An 18574-nucleotide genomic window follows, 5' to 3' on the forward strand; every position below is an offset into this window, starting at 1 on the left:
AAAAACGTAAAAAGAATCACATCAGCTTTGACTTGATCGAATGCAAATTTGTGCATTCCCCTCAGGCATTTGGGAGAAAGTAATTAAGCAAAAGGACCCTTTGTCTTCTGAATGCTTTTTGAGTCATTTCATCGCAGGATAAGAAGACTATCCGTCAAAGAGGAACGCTTTCATGTACCATTGAGCGTGTTGACTTTTTCTAATCTATTGTTCCTCCAGACATTTTCCTCAAAAGTTTCCCGGTGCAGCCGGGAGAGCTGAAGGACAAACTGTTCGTCATTAATGAGGAAGATGGAGGCCTGTCTGATGAGCACATCATCTCTCTGAGGAGGTACGACTTTGTGCCAAAAAAAAGGGCTGATTTGTATTCACTCCATATAGCGTGACGACTGAAGCTGAGAGGTGAATGACTTTCTGTGTCCAGGTCCGTAGGCGGTGGAAGTGTGTTTTTGTTGGCAAAGGTTAAAAAAAAAAAAAAGAAAAAAGGAAGAAAATTTTAGAAACCAGACGCTATGCAAACCATCAAGACAGGACGTGAGAGCACGGCGCAGCCGGGACCATGTGAAACAGGGAAACAACGTGAGCAAGGAGCGCGCTTCACACAGTTGCCTTCACTGTGTACTAATACTAAAGAGCAGATGCCAGAACCTTTTACCAGAGCGGCTCACTAATAAAAGTTTTATCCCGGGTTATTTGCGGAGATGGAAACTATTGACATACCCTCAGGAATATCCCACTGAAAAGGGGGTAAAAGGCTTCCTGATTGTTACCTGCAGTTTACTCCGAGGCTCTGGATGCTGACCTCCTGGAAGGCACGAGTGATCTAATGTACTGCGAGGAGGATTTTATATATTCTATGAAAACGTAATATATATTTTAATGCGCTGTGGCGTAGGCCTGAGGAATGAAAACTCTTGAAAGAACCACTCCCAACACCTGCTGCAATATTAATAACCACTGCTACATCAGTGGCACAGAGCCCGACTGGAAACAAACAAACAAACAGCGAATGTCTTTGGTTTGAGGTCAGAACGCACAGGAATGACAGAAGGAGGAAGTTCAATTTAAGCCGAGCGAGGTTCAAACTGGGTACAAGCGGGTAAATGGCTGTTTCCATCAGCGTCTCGCTGGTTTATGGAAGCTGACGAGAACCATCAGCGCTGCATTGCTTTTAATCACTCGCCTTTCTCCAGGCCAGCAGAAGTCAATGGAATGGCTTCAGTCTAATGTGGAGAGCAACTGAACCTGAAGGGGCAAAGGTCAAAGAAAAGTAGAGTAAATGTGACAGATAAAGAAAATCCTCTTTAACCGCCATATAAATGTTTAAAATCAATCGGTAGACGGGAATACATGAGAAGAGACGTGTTGTGCTTCACGTGTTGCACCTTTTGACCTCAGGTCGTTTCAAGTCAATTCGATGTGGAAAATCTTGGATTGGCGTCATATTTTGTTTGAACTAAATTTATTGAGTTTGCAAACCTTCTAAATGTTAGTTTATTTATTTCACGATTTGTTGAACCTTTTTATAGAAACAGAGAAAAACACCTCAAAGCCAGGATGGAATTCAGTTTTTTGCCGTTATGTTACCATGAAAATCTTTTGTACCCATGAAACCCTGACCTCAGTTACATTATTGTTCTTATTACAAAGCCTAAAATAAAAAACAACATCAGACATTATTGAAGTGTGTAGTAACGTGACTAAATTCAGACATGTCCACTTTGTTGGGTGCTTTTTTTTTTTTTCCTTTTTCTTTTTGGGGATTTAAGCTAAAACTGTAAAACGAGCCTTGAAGTCTGTAATTATCTCGCATCAATAACGGAGTTAGGAGGTAATGACCTGGGATGTCCTAATTGGATCGGCAAATTGAGCCAATAAACTCAGCTAGTGTTTTATTAAACAACACCACTAGAGCAGCATCAGCAACATAGCAGCTAATACGGCAGCGGTGTGGAAACATTTCAAAGTAAAAAAATGAAAACAGTCCAACTGCCACTTGCAATATCTGCAATACCGGCTTTTCACGAACTGGGAGCATCAGAGTTCAATATAGTTTAGAAGGATCCCGTAACCCAATGAGTAAAGGAGGTGACTTTATCAATACACATCTATCCTCGACAGATTTAATCGCTCCACGGTCAGCATGAAGCCAGAGCATTACCTTTTCCACCTGCAAGCAAAGCACGTGAAACAAAAATATTCACGTTGATAAAGATATACCGCAAAATTCGTTGAGTCGTTCGCTTAAATCTGCCCCATGTTGTTTTATTCATGTTTATTGACAGATGACGTCAGTTGCCCGTTAAAAAGATAAATAAAAACAATCGGAGGAGCAGAGCTGTTGATGTCCTTGAAAGTTTTATACAATAAGCAACTCTCCATTAGTTTAATTATTCACGAAATGACACCCTGTCAGTTTGAATGTGTCTATAGTTTCTGTTTATTACAAATGTGACACTCGCAAACTGCACTAATCTGTGTTATCAGCACTGCGCGGATGCGGCTTGCTCCGAGTCACTTTTTTGCAAATGAGCTTCAAAACACAAAAGAAAGAAAATTATGAAAAAAAGAAGCTTCTTGGGAGGAATAAGCAAATTGTTCTACCTTCGGCAGTAAATAGTGTTTTGTTTTTTTGTTTTTTTCAAAGAAAGTAGACAATCTTCACCTGAAAACATTGAAATTCTTTGTTTTATTCCAGGTACGTCCCCACCATGGAGGATGTGGAAACGTTCAAATCCCACAAAGGGCCGGTGTCAGAGCTGCATATTGTGGACCAGTACATGATGGCGGTACGGTTACCTTGCTTCTTTTATTAATTGATAATAACACTCCATTCATCCTCTGTGCCTGTTTTATTCATTTTGGGGTTGCAGAGCTCTTGAGCTGGGTCTGTTCCAGCTTACATTGGGTGAAGGATTGGTAAACAGGTTTCACTTATAAAGCACTTTTCCAAAACTCCCAAAGCGCTTCACATGGTTAATCACGTTCACTCACACACTAATGATGGCAGCTGCCGTGAAAGGTGCTCAATCCATACGTTGGGATCTATTATCAAGTTGTTTTGTGGCTGTGCGAAAGCTCCACTTCCTCACTCCCCTTTTTCTTTCCATTGTCATCTTGTCTAGATTTTGTCGGCTCGTATTTAACAACGACTTACAAATAGATCTAGTTGTGCCTACCCGTGTTGCCAAATAAGGAGGGTATCCCCCAATTGGGGAGACAAATTCTCTTACCTATTAACTTAGTAGATTTCATGCATTTGTGTGTTTATGGTGTGTTCTTTATTACGCATAGAATAGTTTTACGGTTTTAACATGATTTTTATTGAGGTGTGTGGGTTTTAAGTTGTTTGGGCTGGAAACAGTGAGTCACATCTGGCAACCCTGGTGCTGACCTGTTTGCCATTCATATTTACTTCCGTCTACAGCACCAACTGCGCTCTGGGCTCGGAAACCAGGCCGTGTTCAAAATGTAAAAATTAATGATCATGCAAAAACAAAAATCTGATACCAACAAAAAATCGGAATTGAGCATCAAGACCTGCAGTGTGAACGCAGCCTTTGACATATGGACAGGAGGACATGTGGGATCAAACCTGCGACCGAAATCTGACTCGTTCTACTAACTGATCTAAAAAATGCCCACTTTGAAAGATTCAGCAGTGCATCAATGGGCAAACAGCATATTTTCTTTTAATTTTGAAGCACATTTTACCATTTTAATTAATCTGCATTACACATAATGAATTCAGTTATAAAAATGTGTGTTTTCATCCAGTTTTTCATCCTTTATCCCTCTGAATATGTAATTTTGTCAGGATTGCTTCTCAGAAATGATGGGGGCGGGCAAAGGCTTTAATTCCCCGTCCTTAGATTTCTACAGCACCAGTCTTCTCCAGAAACTTCCCCACCCCGAGGTGCACACTCCTCGTCCTGGTTGGCCACAGTCCTGCAGGGTTCCGACGTGTCTCTGCTTCAACATACCTGATTGTAATGAGTGGCTTGCCGGCATTCATAAACTTCAGGTCTGTTGGAGAAAGGAGACGTTTAAGTCACGCGGGGCTGTGGCCATCCAGAATCAGGAGTGGCCACTTCTGCCCTCACCTAACATACCCTCATCAGACTTCTCCAGAGTTTGAGTGTTGAGAAAAACTTCTTTAAAGGGTCACAGGAAGGGGAACTGGACCAAATCCAAGTGGACATTGGGTCAACTGTTCTTCAACGGTGAGACAGACTCGCTGGCAACTTAGCGTGACCAAGTAGTCTGGCTTTGCACCAAATCACTTCTCAAGCAGTTTCAGTATTGCTGACAAATTATGAACGTTCGGCTTAAATCACAGGAGTTTTTCCAGAGTTGGAGTTCACTCCTGTCTCTTGCAAGTTGCATGGTTTAGTGGGTTGGTTAGCATCAAGGGTCATGATTGTTTACGATCATTATAGCAGAGTCAGTTAAGCCAATCAGAAGCAGAGCATATCAGATCATGACTTTAAACCCCTCCAGCATAATGTTTCTGCTACTAGGAGTACTGCACATTTTTCAGGTTTTTTTTTGCACATGTGCTAGTAGATCAACAAAAACAGTGTCAGTTCCCAGAGTTAATGCTTGTGCTATTCACTCTTTTGAATTTAACAACCCACCTCCAACAAAGTGTCGATTTACTACACCACCTTTTGGAACAGTGGAGACACATTTCTTACGGTTTATTGGAACTTGAACGTTTATATTGTGCTGTTTTATACATCCATGCATGTGTGGTTGTCTTTCAAAAACCACCACACCAACGCCTGGTGTGCAAACTACAACATTTTCAGTCTTTCTGGCATTTAAGTTTGAACGGCGATCTTTTTTGAAATGTTACCATCTGAACAGAAAACTTTTCTAAAAAAAAAGAAAAAGAAAAGTGACACCATTTAGATTGCACCTGTATAACTGTGTTGAGTCACTGACTCAACACAGAAAAGCACAGAATGTTTGTTCTGTGACTAAAATATTCTCTCTTTAAAAAAACAACAACAACAGTATCTTCAAAAGTAGCTTCATATTTTCAGTTTATATCATGGTTGGTTTGGGACTTCAGCTCAAGATATTTAGAGACATGAGTCGCATAGTAAAAAGGTCACTTGATTCCTCGTCCCTCAACCAATGCACAGTCTAATATAAGTTCCAGAGGACTCTGACACAGCAGAGCAGACACCACTTTACAGCAGCTTGACATCAATTGACATCATCCTCTCAGCAGAGCAGCTCATCAGTGAAGGAGGACTAATGTCATCTGTGTGGAGCTTTTCTAAGGTAAACAGCAACAAATGTAAAGCTAACTACACATTACGCACTGGGCTTTGGCAAATATGTCCCTGGAATGGAAGAGAATTGAAGAGATGAACAAATGTAAATGGGAAGTGAATGCTCAGTGATGCTAAGTGGTGAAGTTGTGTGTCAAACAGTAATTCATACCTGGGAGCAACAGGCCAGAACCCAGAGGCACAGAAGCACAATTTACAGCGTGGCTGTATTTGAGAAAAACTCAGTGAATGGTCAAATGTTCCAGACTTGTAATTACATTACTAACAACCCATATCAGTAAATACACAAAAGTAAGTATTTGTACTGAATCTGTAAAAATTTTTTTCAAATAATAAAAATGATATTGATTCATTCTCAATCTTTAGTCACCTGCCTTCATCTTCACACACTGTGGGTGCCATGACGAGCTTCATCTGGTTGTCACCTTCCAGGAGCCTTGCATTTCTTTTGCTGGCATGTGGAGAGGCTCACGGTAGCAGGGGAGGTAACATATGAACTGTGAGATCCGCCCACACTCCAGGAATATCTAACACCACACAGAAAGGATGTCATCTGTCTAATACACTTAGTGGCAAAACATCATGTACTTCTAGAGGCACGACTTCGGTGTATGTAACATAATCAGCACAAACTAAAGCAAGTATTCAAATGCGGCACTTGAAAGAAACTAAAACTCCTCAGACCGAAGGTGATTGCTCACTTTTCCCCCCCCTGAAATGTAGTGTCCTGCAATTTTTTATCATTCCACACAGACTCTCCCAAAAAAGCCATTATTTTCATAAAGAAACTGAAAGCTCTGGCACATTCTTTATGAATTATCGCAGTTTTTTTTTTTATCTTCATCATTACTCACAATCGTGTTGTGTCGTCCATGTGATGCTTTCTCCTGAGGTCTGGCACACGCGCTGCGCGCTAATGTGTGTGGCGTGCTGGAGCTTTGCTGGACTTGTTAACTGCACATTACTTTACAGCCTGCAAGCCGCTGTGCCATTATTTAATGTAAGCTGGGTATTATTCATGCAGCGGTCCCTGTCGACGGATTACAAACAGCATGAGAAGTGAAGGGAAGTGTGTGTTTTTCAGAGGTTCAGCCGACATACCCGGCTCTGTGGCACATCCTACAAATGCATGTTCCTTAAAGATGTGGTAATGGTTGAAATGGATTAGAAACAGACTTCCAGTGCTGTAATAGAAGAGCTTTTAAAGTTTTGAACATTAAACATTTTGCTGCTCAATAGTATTTTTCAGCTGAATGCCGATTATAACTAACACTTACAGTTTTGCGCTAAAACTACATGATAAAATTTAGCTCTTAGCCATTTACACCCAAAATAAATTATGTTCTTTAATGTGTGTTTGAATAAAACACACATTAAAATGTAAAATATTTCTTTGATCATAACCTTGCAAAAATAAAGAAAAAGTAACGGTGGGAAAGGCAATCTCCTTATCCCCTTATCGTCCTGACTCCACCCCACAGTAAACCCTCCTCACACTAAAAAAACAGAACACTCCCATACAAGTCTAATTATACAGAATCATCATTACAACAAAAGAATAATCTAGTGAACAAACGTTTCCAAACTCTTTTGTGCATAGTTTGCTTTGCTGATTGTGAAGGGGGGGGGGAAAAAAACAACATTTTTTCATAGAATTTCTTCTTTATTCTTGCAGTTTTGAAACAGGCAACTTGGCATGCGGACATTTTAGGCACCCAATAAGCAAATAATTGTGCTTTTTGTGCATTGAACATGCAGTGAGTGTTTTTAACCTACAAATTATTTCTAGCATTCACGCAAAGGACACCGGGAATGTGCTTGAAAGGGTTCATCAGCAACCTCAAGTTGCATTTCTTTTTAGGATGGATTAGACGGTTTCAGCTTCTTTACTGGCCACAGCACACTGGCATTTAATGAAATTCTGTCCTCCCCCTCATCCATGCAATGGTTCCTATGTGTCTGCTTGCCACACAACTCCACACCTCCATATTTCCACTGCTGCTGTGTTTTTTTGCCTCCCCAACTATACCTTTGATGAATTTGGCCAAAGAGCTCAATTTGAACTTCACTGGCTTGAGGCATTGATTTTTTCTTCTTGTGAAGATGTTGGAGTTAAGGTTTCCCTCTGATGAATCTTTCCACTTAGAGCCTGTTTGTTCCTCGATGCTGCTCAGTGAAACAGAGCACCACTGCGCTTATGGCAGATGAACTTTCCCTCCTTCCCTTATGTTGATTTGCAGTCATTCAAAGAGTTTGCCTCAAGTTTTCTACTCGGCACACCGACAGTTATATCCTTTGAGAGACTATAATAATATTAAATGTTAATAACGCCATTTAAATGTTTATGTTGTTGTTTGATAAAAGAAGAGCAGCAATCAGAAGCAGACAAGTCAAACGACGCTGAAATAAATGTAGTAGAATTACTAATTATATAATAAATTACAAAATAAACCAAATCATCTATAACTACAGTATTAGAGTATTTTAAAATAATAAATAAAAATAACAGAGGAAAAAGGGAATTGGATGACTTTAGGACAATGTGTTGAAGTAAAGTGAAATGTAATAAAAGGACAAATAACCAGGTCTATTTTAGTGGCTTTAATGACATGATCCAAATGAAAGCATAGACTCTGCCAGCTTTATGTCCTCACGAAGGTCGTTTTAAAGTTGAGAGGCCCTGATGGTACGAGTGTGGTTATCTTCAGATTTTAATCTTGGATTTGGAGAAGCCAGAAGGGGCCAAGCTGTGGATCTGAGGCTGCGAACAGACTTCAATGGCAACAGTCATTCATCCAGCCTTTATACCACTTCATCCAACTGAGGGGTTGTAGGGCGCTGGAGCTGATCCCAGCTGACATCGGGCAAAGGCCGAGTTCACCGCAGACGGGTCGTCAACCAATCACAGTGCGCGCGCGCACACACACACACACACACACACACACACACACACACACACACACACACACACACACACACACACACACACACACACACACACACACACACACACACACACACACACACACACACACACACACACACACACACACACACACACACACACGTGCAGTTTGGAGTGACCAGTTCAGCTGAAAGACGTTTGTGTTTGAGAGTGTAGAGTGTAGGAACAGTCAGAGAGAGAACATGCAACCTCTGTACTTGAACAGGGATATTTTCACTGTGAGGCAAGAGTAATGTAGGCTGAAGGCAGACCTGTCGACGTTTAAATCTGGTCTGTACAAACATTTTTCGATTGAATTCTGAAGTTAGGTGGAAGACAGTGGAGGGAAGGTGGAAATGGAGTTCAGTGACGTTGTGTCTTCGGACCAATTAGAAGCTCAGCTCCTGTTTTTTTGGACTTGTTGAAGGCTGAAAAGATGTTATTGATCATTAGAGACAGAAAAGAGTTAAATTAGTCCATTAGAAAATCAATGCATATGAAATCATTTTGCAGATGTTTGAAAATATTTCGTAATCTTGCACCTCTACACCAAATTAGACTGAGTATTTTTGTGGATTATTAGCTGAAAGTTGAACTCAAGATGAAATGTAACAACTGAGATGTTGGTGGTTTTGCAGTTTGACTCAAAGGGTTATACAGTATTGCAATTTGATAAGATTTAAATGAAAGATTTCAGACTTCAAGGTTAAAAACTTGTAAATGTGTTCAGGACTTATTCCAGGCAGATCTTGTTTTGTTTTCCACCCGTTGCCCTTAAGTGTAGCTTTTTGATGGCATTTCAGGCCGAGACAATAACAAGTGGCAAACACTTTGGTATCTTTTTATATCTTTCCCCTGCTTGGTATCCACAACTTGCCTTCACTGACCAGACACTCAGCCTGTTGCTCATCACAGAGGTGAGAATCTTTTATCAGTCATCAAGTTGATGATCCTAATTACAAACATTCAATCTGTGTTAAGGTCTGAATGAGACCGATTGAACTCAGTACCACTCTACAATCAGAAGGTTGTTTACAGATCCATTCAAGTATCCAAGGTGTTAAAAGTAGTAGTAATAGTGTCTATTCTCTTTCACATTTAAGACCATAGAAAGTCATTGCAACTTGTACCATAAATTTGAGTAGTTTTTACATCTGGTTTTATGTCCTTCCTGCTGCAGACGGGATTCAAACTCCGATCACCCACACTCAAGGTGAAGATTTAACCCGATGTGCTGACGGGGACACACTTTTGGTCTTGGAAGTATCCAACCCTTTCAAAAAAGTACAGGACATGTCTATCCGCTGCACAACTATAGTTCGCAACATCACTTGAGGGAGGACTGGGGGAAGTACAGTATTTCATGTCTTATTCACAAGATGGAGAAAAAAACACCACTTTTTCTTTTACAAAAAAACCCTAGAAAGTTCACTGCATCGTCATTCATTCGTCTCTGTTATTTTCCAGGTGATTCAGGCTCGACCTTTTGCTTAATCCGACCTCCATTTGGTTGTAGCAATTTCTTTCTTTCTTTCTTTTTAATCATGTTGATCGTTGAAGATATTGGTGAAGTCCAACATGTTAACTCAACCTCCTCTTCTCCAGGTCTGCCGGCTTCTACAATGCTACACTTTGGCTCCCGACTCCAAACAATAGAAATGAGTCCATGTGCACAGAAAGTAGGCGGACAGGCAGGCGTACTGTCCCTGCGGGCATGCAGTTATTGGATGGCATACCCGTCACGGAATTACAAACTAGCAACCTGCAGCTGACAGCCTTGTTTCAGAATATACTGATGCGGATTGCCATCGCATAAGTTCACGATTTGCTTGAGGAAGTGTAAGTGAAACTTGGAGAGAGCACCTCCGGGAGTTTGTGATGGAGTGGAGGTCTGTCCAGGGAGTACACCACCTTCCCTGTGACCATAAGTCTGATTAAGTGGATATAGAAGAAGTGGGAATGTATAATTATTTTATAAATATTTATTGCAATCACATTTTCTTAATATTACAATACTTGTGGTCCAAAATGGCAGTATGTGCGTTTGTGATTTTGTGAGATATGAGAAGTTCACTGAAAAATAACGTCAATCGTTTTGGGTACTCGCAAAACGATGTTTCACTTCAAATGTTGTTTTTAACGTGACATTGCAGGATCTGGACAGATTTCACAAAATGAACAAATGCAAATGCAAAACGAGGACAAATAAAATGTGGCATAGGAGTTCAGTTCACCCATTAAAAATCCATCTGGCTGAGAGGATGTGGAGATGCCCTTACAGGAAACATACACAACCCTCCACATATATTTTATCATTTTGTTGCAACGTCAGCGATGGTGTAGCAACAAAACACCTGATGTCATGTTGTATGTGCATCAGAGGTTTGTGGAATTTGCAGCAGGTATTATGATCATATTGTTTAGTAGGGACATACTTGTACCTCCTCAGTTATCTTTCATTTACTCCCCTTTTCCTTCTAAATGTATTGTTGCTGAAGCCTGTTCGAAAGGTCATTACAAAATTAAGTTGAACAAACTTATAAAGTCTGTCATCTTTTCATGGCATCATGGTTCTGAGTTGACATATAGGCCAAGTGTGGCAGTTCTGTGATTGTACCTTGAGTAATAATTAGTTTTGCCCCTGGGAAAGAAATTACCAACAATTATAACAGCATCCAGTCGATATTTTCTCACTGTGTGCCTAAATGACGCCTCATAAAGCAGCTGGAGTTGCAGCAGAGTCAAAGTCTCGTTTTCTTCACTGTTGACATTCAGAAATCTCTTTATCCAGCTGACCGTTTTGAAAAATCACTTCGCTCTCTGGATATTTGTGGACGTAATGCCCTCGTCAATAACATGCATTTTTTTGCTATTAAAAAAAAAGTATCAATAAATTAATGTCAGGGCTCTGACATTTCTCTTCAGATGAATCAAATCGCACTCTTTCTTTCCTAGTTGATGCTCTGCTGTGCCGCAATTGTCTTTCCCTTTGCCTTTCCCTAGAAATCCTGCGTGAGTGTATGTTTATTTTAAAGCCCTATGTTTGAAAGCTGATCAGACTCGGGAGTGTAAAGTCAAATCCAGTGCTGTGCCAAGACAGACATCCTTCAGCTCGTTCCACCTTTCCTCTCAAAATCTGTAGAGATGAGAATTTTCTGTTTATGCGTCTGAGGTCTGTGCAGCCGAGCAAAAGCCAGTCATGTGATTACCTTAAAGCAGTGACAAATGTGTGAACACATTTTAGCCCAGGAAGATTCAATTAAAACAGTCCTACCTTTGCATGAAGCCAGCGTGATTGTTCACCTCTGATTAGATGCAGAATGTGTCAGGAAATGTGACGAGACGAGCCGAGTGCCGCTTGAGCGTGTGGAGGATGACACGTTCTCGGCGAGCAGAAGGAGGGAGCAAAAGAAAAGGGAGAAGTGAAATGATAACACGGCGTTGATTTTAAACACTAATCCTAATATCGTTCCCTTAACTATCTGTCAGAAAAGAAATTGCCCTTTGGCTTTTGGGAGACGGTACCTGAGCACGAGCGAGACGCTCTGACAACGCGGAGTGATTTATTAGAGGTTAGCGCCGACACAAAGGTCGACTAGGCAGCTCAGCCAATCGTTTAAAAGTGTCAGGCCTTCAGTTTCTCTGTTAAATCACCCTGCCGACAGGCCCGCAGCGCTCTGCTTTCACCCTGCGGTAATCTTGCCAAAGAAGTGGAGTCGGCGAACAAGCGGCAGCCACGCAGTGACTGTGTCTCCCTGCAGCACGGCCCGAGCAGCGGCAACCGCAGCCTTCTGAATAATCACATGGAAATAGGTTGTGTGATGAAGTGATAATTGTGCTCTCTTCTGTACGTACGCAGCTCATTGGCCCTGACGTCTCTCCTCTCCTACAGATGTGCAACATCCCCTACCTGAGCGCGCAACTCGACCTGCTGTTGACTCTGAGAGAGCTTCCGATCAGCATGAACGACCTGCAGCCCGTGAGTTTACCCGATCGCCCGCCGAGTGAAATCAAAGGTCGAGCCAGACGCCGAGCTGTTTTCAATCTCCTGCCCCACTTCGACGAGCTGGAACAGGATAAAACCTGCAGCCTCGACGGCGCGCGATCAAACATGAGCATGCAAATGTATTCGATAATGCAAATGTTAATGCTCAGGTACATCGAAGGAACATCTGTGGACAAACCGAGATTATTATGTGAAAGCTTTTTCCCTTTTCCAGTTTGACTTTCTTGTTTGAAGTGGTGCGTTAAGTAGTTCCTATTCTATTTGCTTGATGGCTAAGAGTCTTGAAAACAGAAAAGGATTGAGAAGCACTTTAGAACACTTCTCTTTATTGGATGGAGAAGAAAAGAGGGAACTTAATCAAATCAAGTTCCATTTTTTATGTCCTAGGCGTTAAACATTCCTAAGAATCTCCATCAAATAACAATGAAAATCCTTTTTGGGAGTTTTAACAAAAGGAACGAAATTGACAAGTTTTCATTTGTTCTGCAAACTTCTAGACTTTGTTCTGAGAAAGACTCCTAAATGGATCCAGGTACAACCATAGGTGCCATCTTTAAGGGAAGGGGGGTGGGGGGTGAGGGGTGGGGGGTGGGGGCACACGAGGGCTCCGTGTCCATCAAACGGTAAAGGTTTAGGTCCTTGTGTTTAATGCAAAGCTGAGCTGAACAGTTCAGGTATCAATCATATGAAAGTATTGATATTTATCACACCTGTAAACATTTTGACCTCAAAGTAACAATTTGAGTCAAATTGTGCCGACAAAACATACTTTGTGCATCACATGAGCTGATAGCACACAGTTTCAGGTGTTCAGGATTTTACTGTAAACTGTGCAGTAGGTCTTTATATGTGGTCTGCAACTTTTGTTCCCATTACAAGAAAAACTGATTTCATAATTTCAAAGAGTTTTTTTTTTTTTTTTAATCCTTTTTTTTTTTCTTCTTTTTAATCAAGATGTTATCATAAAAATGAACAGCATGTTTTGTTTTTAAGTCATCCTGTTACCCAAACACCCAGACATTTTGACTTATGCAGGATGACTATCCAGACCTGGCCGGTTCGTTATTAGTCAGACTGATTGTTAACAGAGGATTGCTGTTTATTGACATCGGTTCTGCAGGGTGCGAAGATATTGCAGTCAGACAAGAATACCTCCCAGGTTCTCGAGTCGTTTTTTATTCCTCGCTTAGTTTTCTTTTTTTTTCTTTTTATTGCGATTCTCTCAAGCTTCTGTTCCTTTCAGCATCAGTGCTTCAGTCCTAATCTCCTGTCTGCTGACAGTCTGAGAATGAAGAGAAACAACGGATGAGACTGATGGCACTGTAATCTATTGACTGTGACTGTAATTTTTCTTAGTCTGACAAACAGAGACAAACATATTGCTCGCTGCAAGATGACTCGACAAGAGAGATTATCAATTTCATTAAGTTTCAATTTACTCTGAGGTTGTTTTCTTTCTTTGTGATGTTTCCCTTCTGCAGCCTTGGATTTATAAAAAAAAAAAAGAATGAAAAAGGTCAGTCAATCAAAACTTTGGTATTTGCGTGCAGGTATGAGGTGACAAATAGTAAGCCGCAATCCAAACTTCAGTCTCTCGTAGAACAGTGTGTTCAGAAAACGGATTCTCAGTCGCGGCGAACTCTAAATCCTTCAATTCTCTGACAACAGGCGACTCAAGGCCTGAACAATAAGGGTTTACCTGCCAGCTGACAGACAGGGCTCGAGGAGAGGAAATGGAGAAGTCGCCGCCAGGGGGACGCTTCTCATCTGCGTTGTGCTTGTTGGCGTGTTTCTGCCGGGATGATAGTTTTTTCCCCTGTACTTTTTCGCCCAACACCATTTTTAATAGTGTTTTTTGGGGGCTCTGCGTGCAGCCGTTTCCAAATATACTTGGCAAAGTCCAAAGCAAAGAAGTGAAGCCAGTGGTGCTGCAGACAGGTACACTATTATAATAGCAACTGATGCCTTCTGTAGAAGAAGTAGCAATTTAACCATTTACATGGAACCATCGCACATTTAGAATCACAAGGAGACGGTGGCGTCCAGAAAAAGAACATGTAAACTCGGCATAAGATATTTCTGAAGTAAAATGCCGTTTTAGGTCATTAATATATAATAAAAACTGCTTTACAGTGTTAAACAGACCAAAATGCACTTTAAATTTGGAATTTGGTGCTGAAAACGACTAAAAACTGACAATTTAATGTGTAATTGCCTAAAAAAAAGAAAAAAAGAAAGTACCATATCAAAACTATATGTCCATTTCTATTTTTGTACTTATTATTTGCATTTCCCCCCCCATATTTTAAAGCAATGATGAGTCACTCAAACATAGTAGGAGTGCATTGAGTAGGAGAATTTTAAAGCAGAAGCTGATGATGATTTTCATAAATTCTCAAAAGCCTTAATCCAAGCTTCACGTATTTCACGTCAAGCGTAACTATTTTATGTATCGTGTAGTCATTGTTTATTCCCATCCTGTTATTCCAAAGAAATGGGGAAGTTGCCAAAGTTGGTCACTTTTGTTGAGGGGTGAAGGGTTACTATGTTACTAAACTCTTGGTTTAGTTGAGTTTAGTGTATCAAGGTAAGTATTTAAAATAATTGGCCTTCGCCAATTTACTTCCCTAAGTAACTGTAATTCACTAAGATCCTGCATAAATATGTTAGATTGCAGGAAATAGGGCTGAATTTTTTCATGATGGGAAATGAACTTAATGAATGAATCAGTCATCAACCTGACAGATATATAGTAGTATTGTAGGAGTTACTTTGCCAAGTCGTTAACCTTGCTTTTTTTAATTTCAAGTAACTGGTAAAGTGACTTCACTTCTTTTTAAAGATTAAAGTAGTAAATTGTCAGTTTCCTCAGCAACACCTTAATCTATGAGGTGCGAGCAAGCAAGAGGAAAGGCAACGTTTGTAAAATGTCTGCATGTTCTCATTTGTTTTGGTAGAAGGCATCTCAAGACGAGTCGACAGAATGCACTAATGAAGCGACTTGGACAAGTTGTGAAATGTCCTCTAAGACATAAAACCAAGTCCAGTTGACCGAATTCAATTGCTGTGAGAACATTTGTAATAGTTTCAGTAATGGCCGAGGATTTTAATTCTAAAAGCTCAGGCAGGATGTGGTGATGTGATGAAACGCATCAGTGAGAACTTTAACCTGTTTAAAGACTTTGTATACTTTAACTTGTGAAATACAACTTCTAACTAATTTTAACTACATATAAATACAACTCGCCTTTCTTTCTGACGGACTGTAAAAAGTCCAGAATACTCCTGAGTGTTGAAACGATCAATTTCCAAATACTTCAGTGAGTTTATGTAACCAGACAGAATGCTCAAATCTTTAAGGTTTGAGTGCATGAAAGACACGGTGATGTGAATGTGAGGCATTATGAAGCTGTTGTGAATTCCTGAGCTGTGGGTGTGTTGGCCTTCTCCCTTCGCCCCATTTATTACTCTCTCATCCACTGTGTGGTCGGTGTGTAAGATTGATAGTTCGGGAACCCAACTGTATCCCGATCTTTGTTGCAGGTGTGGGAAAACGATGATCAACTCCTCATCACTGAGGTGTTTTCTCTTGTATGAAAACACAAGATTTCTGGTGTTGATGTTTGCTGTTTGAGTTCAGCATATCGTTGCCTCTTGAGGCTGTGAGAACAAAAATATCTAACCCTGCTGTGGCTTTCACACCAACATCTGTGATACCCGCGTAGTGACAAATGTGGATAGATTCTGAAACACATCTCATAAACATGTAAACTTTGCTGCTCGTTTACAATAAAAGGTATCACATTTCAATGTGTTTCTTTCAGTTCAAGGAGGAGTTTAACTGCAGAAGTCAAACATTTTTATTAATCTAAAACAGACGGTGACACATTAGAACCAAAGTAGGCTTTTAGGATACCGATATCTGTGAAGCAGGATTTTCTAACATATAGCCATTGGGCCAAAATCAACAAGCCCATCCAGTTGTCAGTATCACCTTGCAGTGTGAAAATGAAAGTAAAATCTAATCTAATAAAGCTGAGTCATATGAAGCATGTTATTTACTACACACGAAACACATATCAAAATAGAAATGGTATTTTAACCTTTTTTTCTTTTTTAAACAGTATTTTGCACCAGGAGGCATCATTATATAATGAACAATGTTGAAGTTTGTTAGTGTATACTTTTTCAGGTTTTGTAAAAATAACTACATATGGATCACATTTACATTTGGAGATTTCCAGCTTGGCTTCATTTACATTTACAAACACCTTCTTGTTATTCCCGTGTGTTAATAGAACAGTAATGAAAACCTCCTCCCACCTCACTCCTGCTCAATGTACAAACTGTTGTCTGTTGTGATAAGTGTTGCTGTTTCTCTAAACTTGTGTTTACTGGTGGAGGTTGTTCACTCAATTCTCCCGACAACATCATCAAATATGTTCAACTATAAGTAGCATTAAGGTTAGCCAGTGTTTTAACTCCAATACTTTCTTAATTTCCTGTAGGGAAATTAGAAATGGACCACAGGCCACAGTTTGGACACCTGATCCACGCAGTGCCAACGGCTCATCTAGTTCCCACAGCAACACTACAATAACACAACAAACACAAGTCTAACTGAGTCAGATCATTTAAAATGAGCAAAGGGTTACTTTTATATATAAACAAGTAACTTTGATCAAGTAATGATTTTCAGTAATTTGGACAAGAAAGGAAATTTGAATTTGACACAGCTGCACACCAATGAATGATCGTACCAAACAATCGGGTCCTGATTTTAATTTCTAAGAGGTGAACAGGCGTTATAATTTAGAACTATGAAATGTGTTTCATTGTGAACAAATGGAGAGCCTCTCTGACCAAGTTTCATTGTTCTCTTCTATTCCACTTACATTCCACAAAGTTGTTCTGTGGAGAAATGAATGCAGGAGCCTGTATGCGCTCGGATTACTGAATGAAATGACTTTGCTCTGTGCCCCGGTGTTTGTCTTCCAGCTGATTAACCAGAAGATCAGAATGTGCACACAGCTGTACAACTGCGGGTCATTTGTTTCCGTGCTGGAGTACCTCCTCGCCATTGGCAATTACCTCAACGAGAACGCCGGAAAAGAAAAGGCCAAGGGATTCCGCCTCTCCTCCTTACCTAAAGTACGAGTCTGCCACTGTTGCCTGACCTTTGATTGAGTTGCGGCGCCGGGCTAATAAGACTACTCATTGACATACACAGCAGGGCTTCTGTGCATCTTTCAGTTTTCTCTGGCCGCTCAGGTTCACTCGGGTCTCTGACACCGTCGCGCTGACAGTTTTGAGGCTGTGTCACTGCCAGACTTCAGAGAGGAAATGAAACTTTGCACAAAAAGTGGTCTCGGGGGGGGGGGGGGGGTTCTCAGTGTCTTAGAAGTGAACAATCTCCAAGTCCAGTCAGTCAGTTAGTGGATCTTTTTATGGAGCAACAATGTCTGAGCCTCTTTTCTGGCTTATAAAAGAACGGCTCAACACTTTGGGAAATATCCTGCCAAGATTGAACAAGAAAATCAATACTATATATGTGGCTGGTAAATACATCACTATATAGTCTGAGTGCCAAGTTACAACCTGCTTAAGAAATTCCGTCTTTCTCATTTTCTGCTTTAAACATGAACTAAAAATACAGAATGTATATGTGGGATTTGTTATGAAAATAATTGAAATTGAATTGGAAAAACTCCAGCAGGTGGAGGAGGTTTACTCATAGCAACAACCCAGCTGCTTTGGTAAGTACGGGGAGATGGCAGCATTGCCTCTCTACGGATGTAAGAAATTTACAGTTCTAGATTGTACGTTTGGTTAAAACCAGAAATCATTTTAACCACACAACAATTCAGAGGTCAGAATTTTCACACTTTCCAGTTGCTCCTCAATGCAACATACCAAACAGGTTAGTTATGAATGATGCTTCCTCCTGTCTACCTCTGGAAACGACTCTCAAACTATTCCTCTAAGGCCGACACAGCTCAACTAAGTATAGTTTTTAGACAGGCTTTTCCATATTCTTCTGCATTCAGTTTAAAGGGCTCTTCTGTGTGCAAGTCTCTCTACTGGGAGGGTTTGAGGGGCAGTGCTCCAGTCACGGGAAAATAAAAAGTCTGCTCCTTTTTAATGAAACTGAGGCCTTGTGTTCCCTTATGAGGTGTTTCTGGGTCTGATTGAGAAGAGTAAACTGCTGCTGCCTGAGAAGGACTTTACTCAAACTAATGAATGACTGCCTCCACAAAAACTGCATCACTTTCATCCAAAAGTCTTTCAGATTTTTAGGTTGCTGTGAATATCAGTATGTGA

General features: G+C 40.6%; 1 protein-coding gene across 1 annotated transcript in view; it reads left to right on the forward strand.

Annotated features, from left to right (window-relative positions):
• The window catches only part of LOC308112983 (uncharacterized protein), a 52909-nt gene that overhangs the window by 18349 nt on the left and 15986 nt on the right, over nt 1-18574 (forward strand). Inside the window, exons 9-12 of the mRNA XM_080468841.1 lie at nt 220-331; nt 2699-2789; nt 12140-12226; nt 17252-17404. Coding sequence (XP_080324967.1) covers nt 220-331; nt 2699-2789; nt 12140-12226; nt 17252-17404 — 443 coding nt within the window. The remainder of the gene's footprint in view (nt 1-219; nt 332-2698; nt 2790-12139; nt 12227-17251; nt 17405-18574) is intronic.

This window comes from Lipophrys pholis (assembly GCF_963383615.2).
Source record: "Lipophrys pholis genome assembly, chromosome: 8".
Classification (NCBI taxonomy): domain Eukaryota; kingdom Metazoa; phylum Chordata; class Actinopteri; order Blenniiformes; family Blenniidae; genus Lipophrys; species Lipophrys pholis.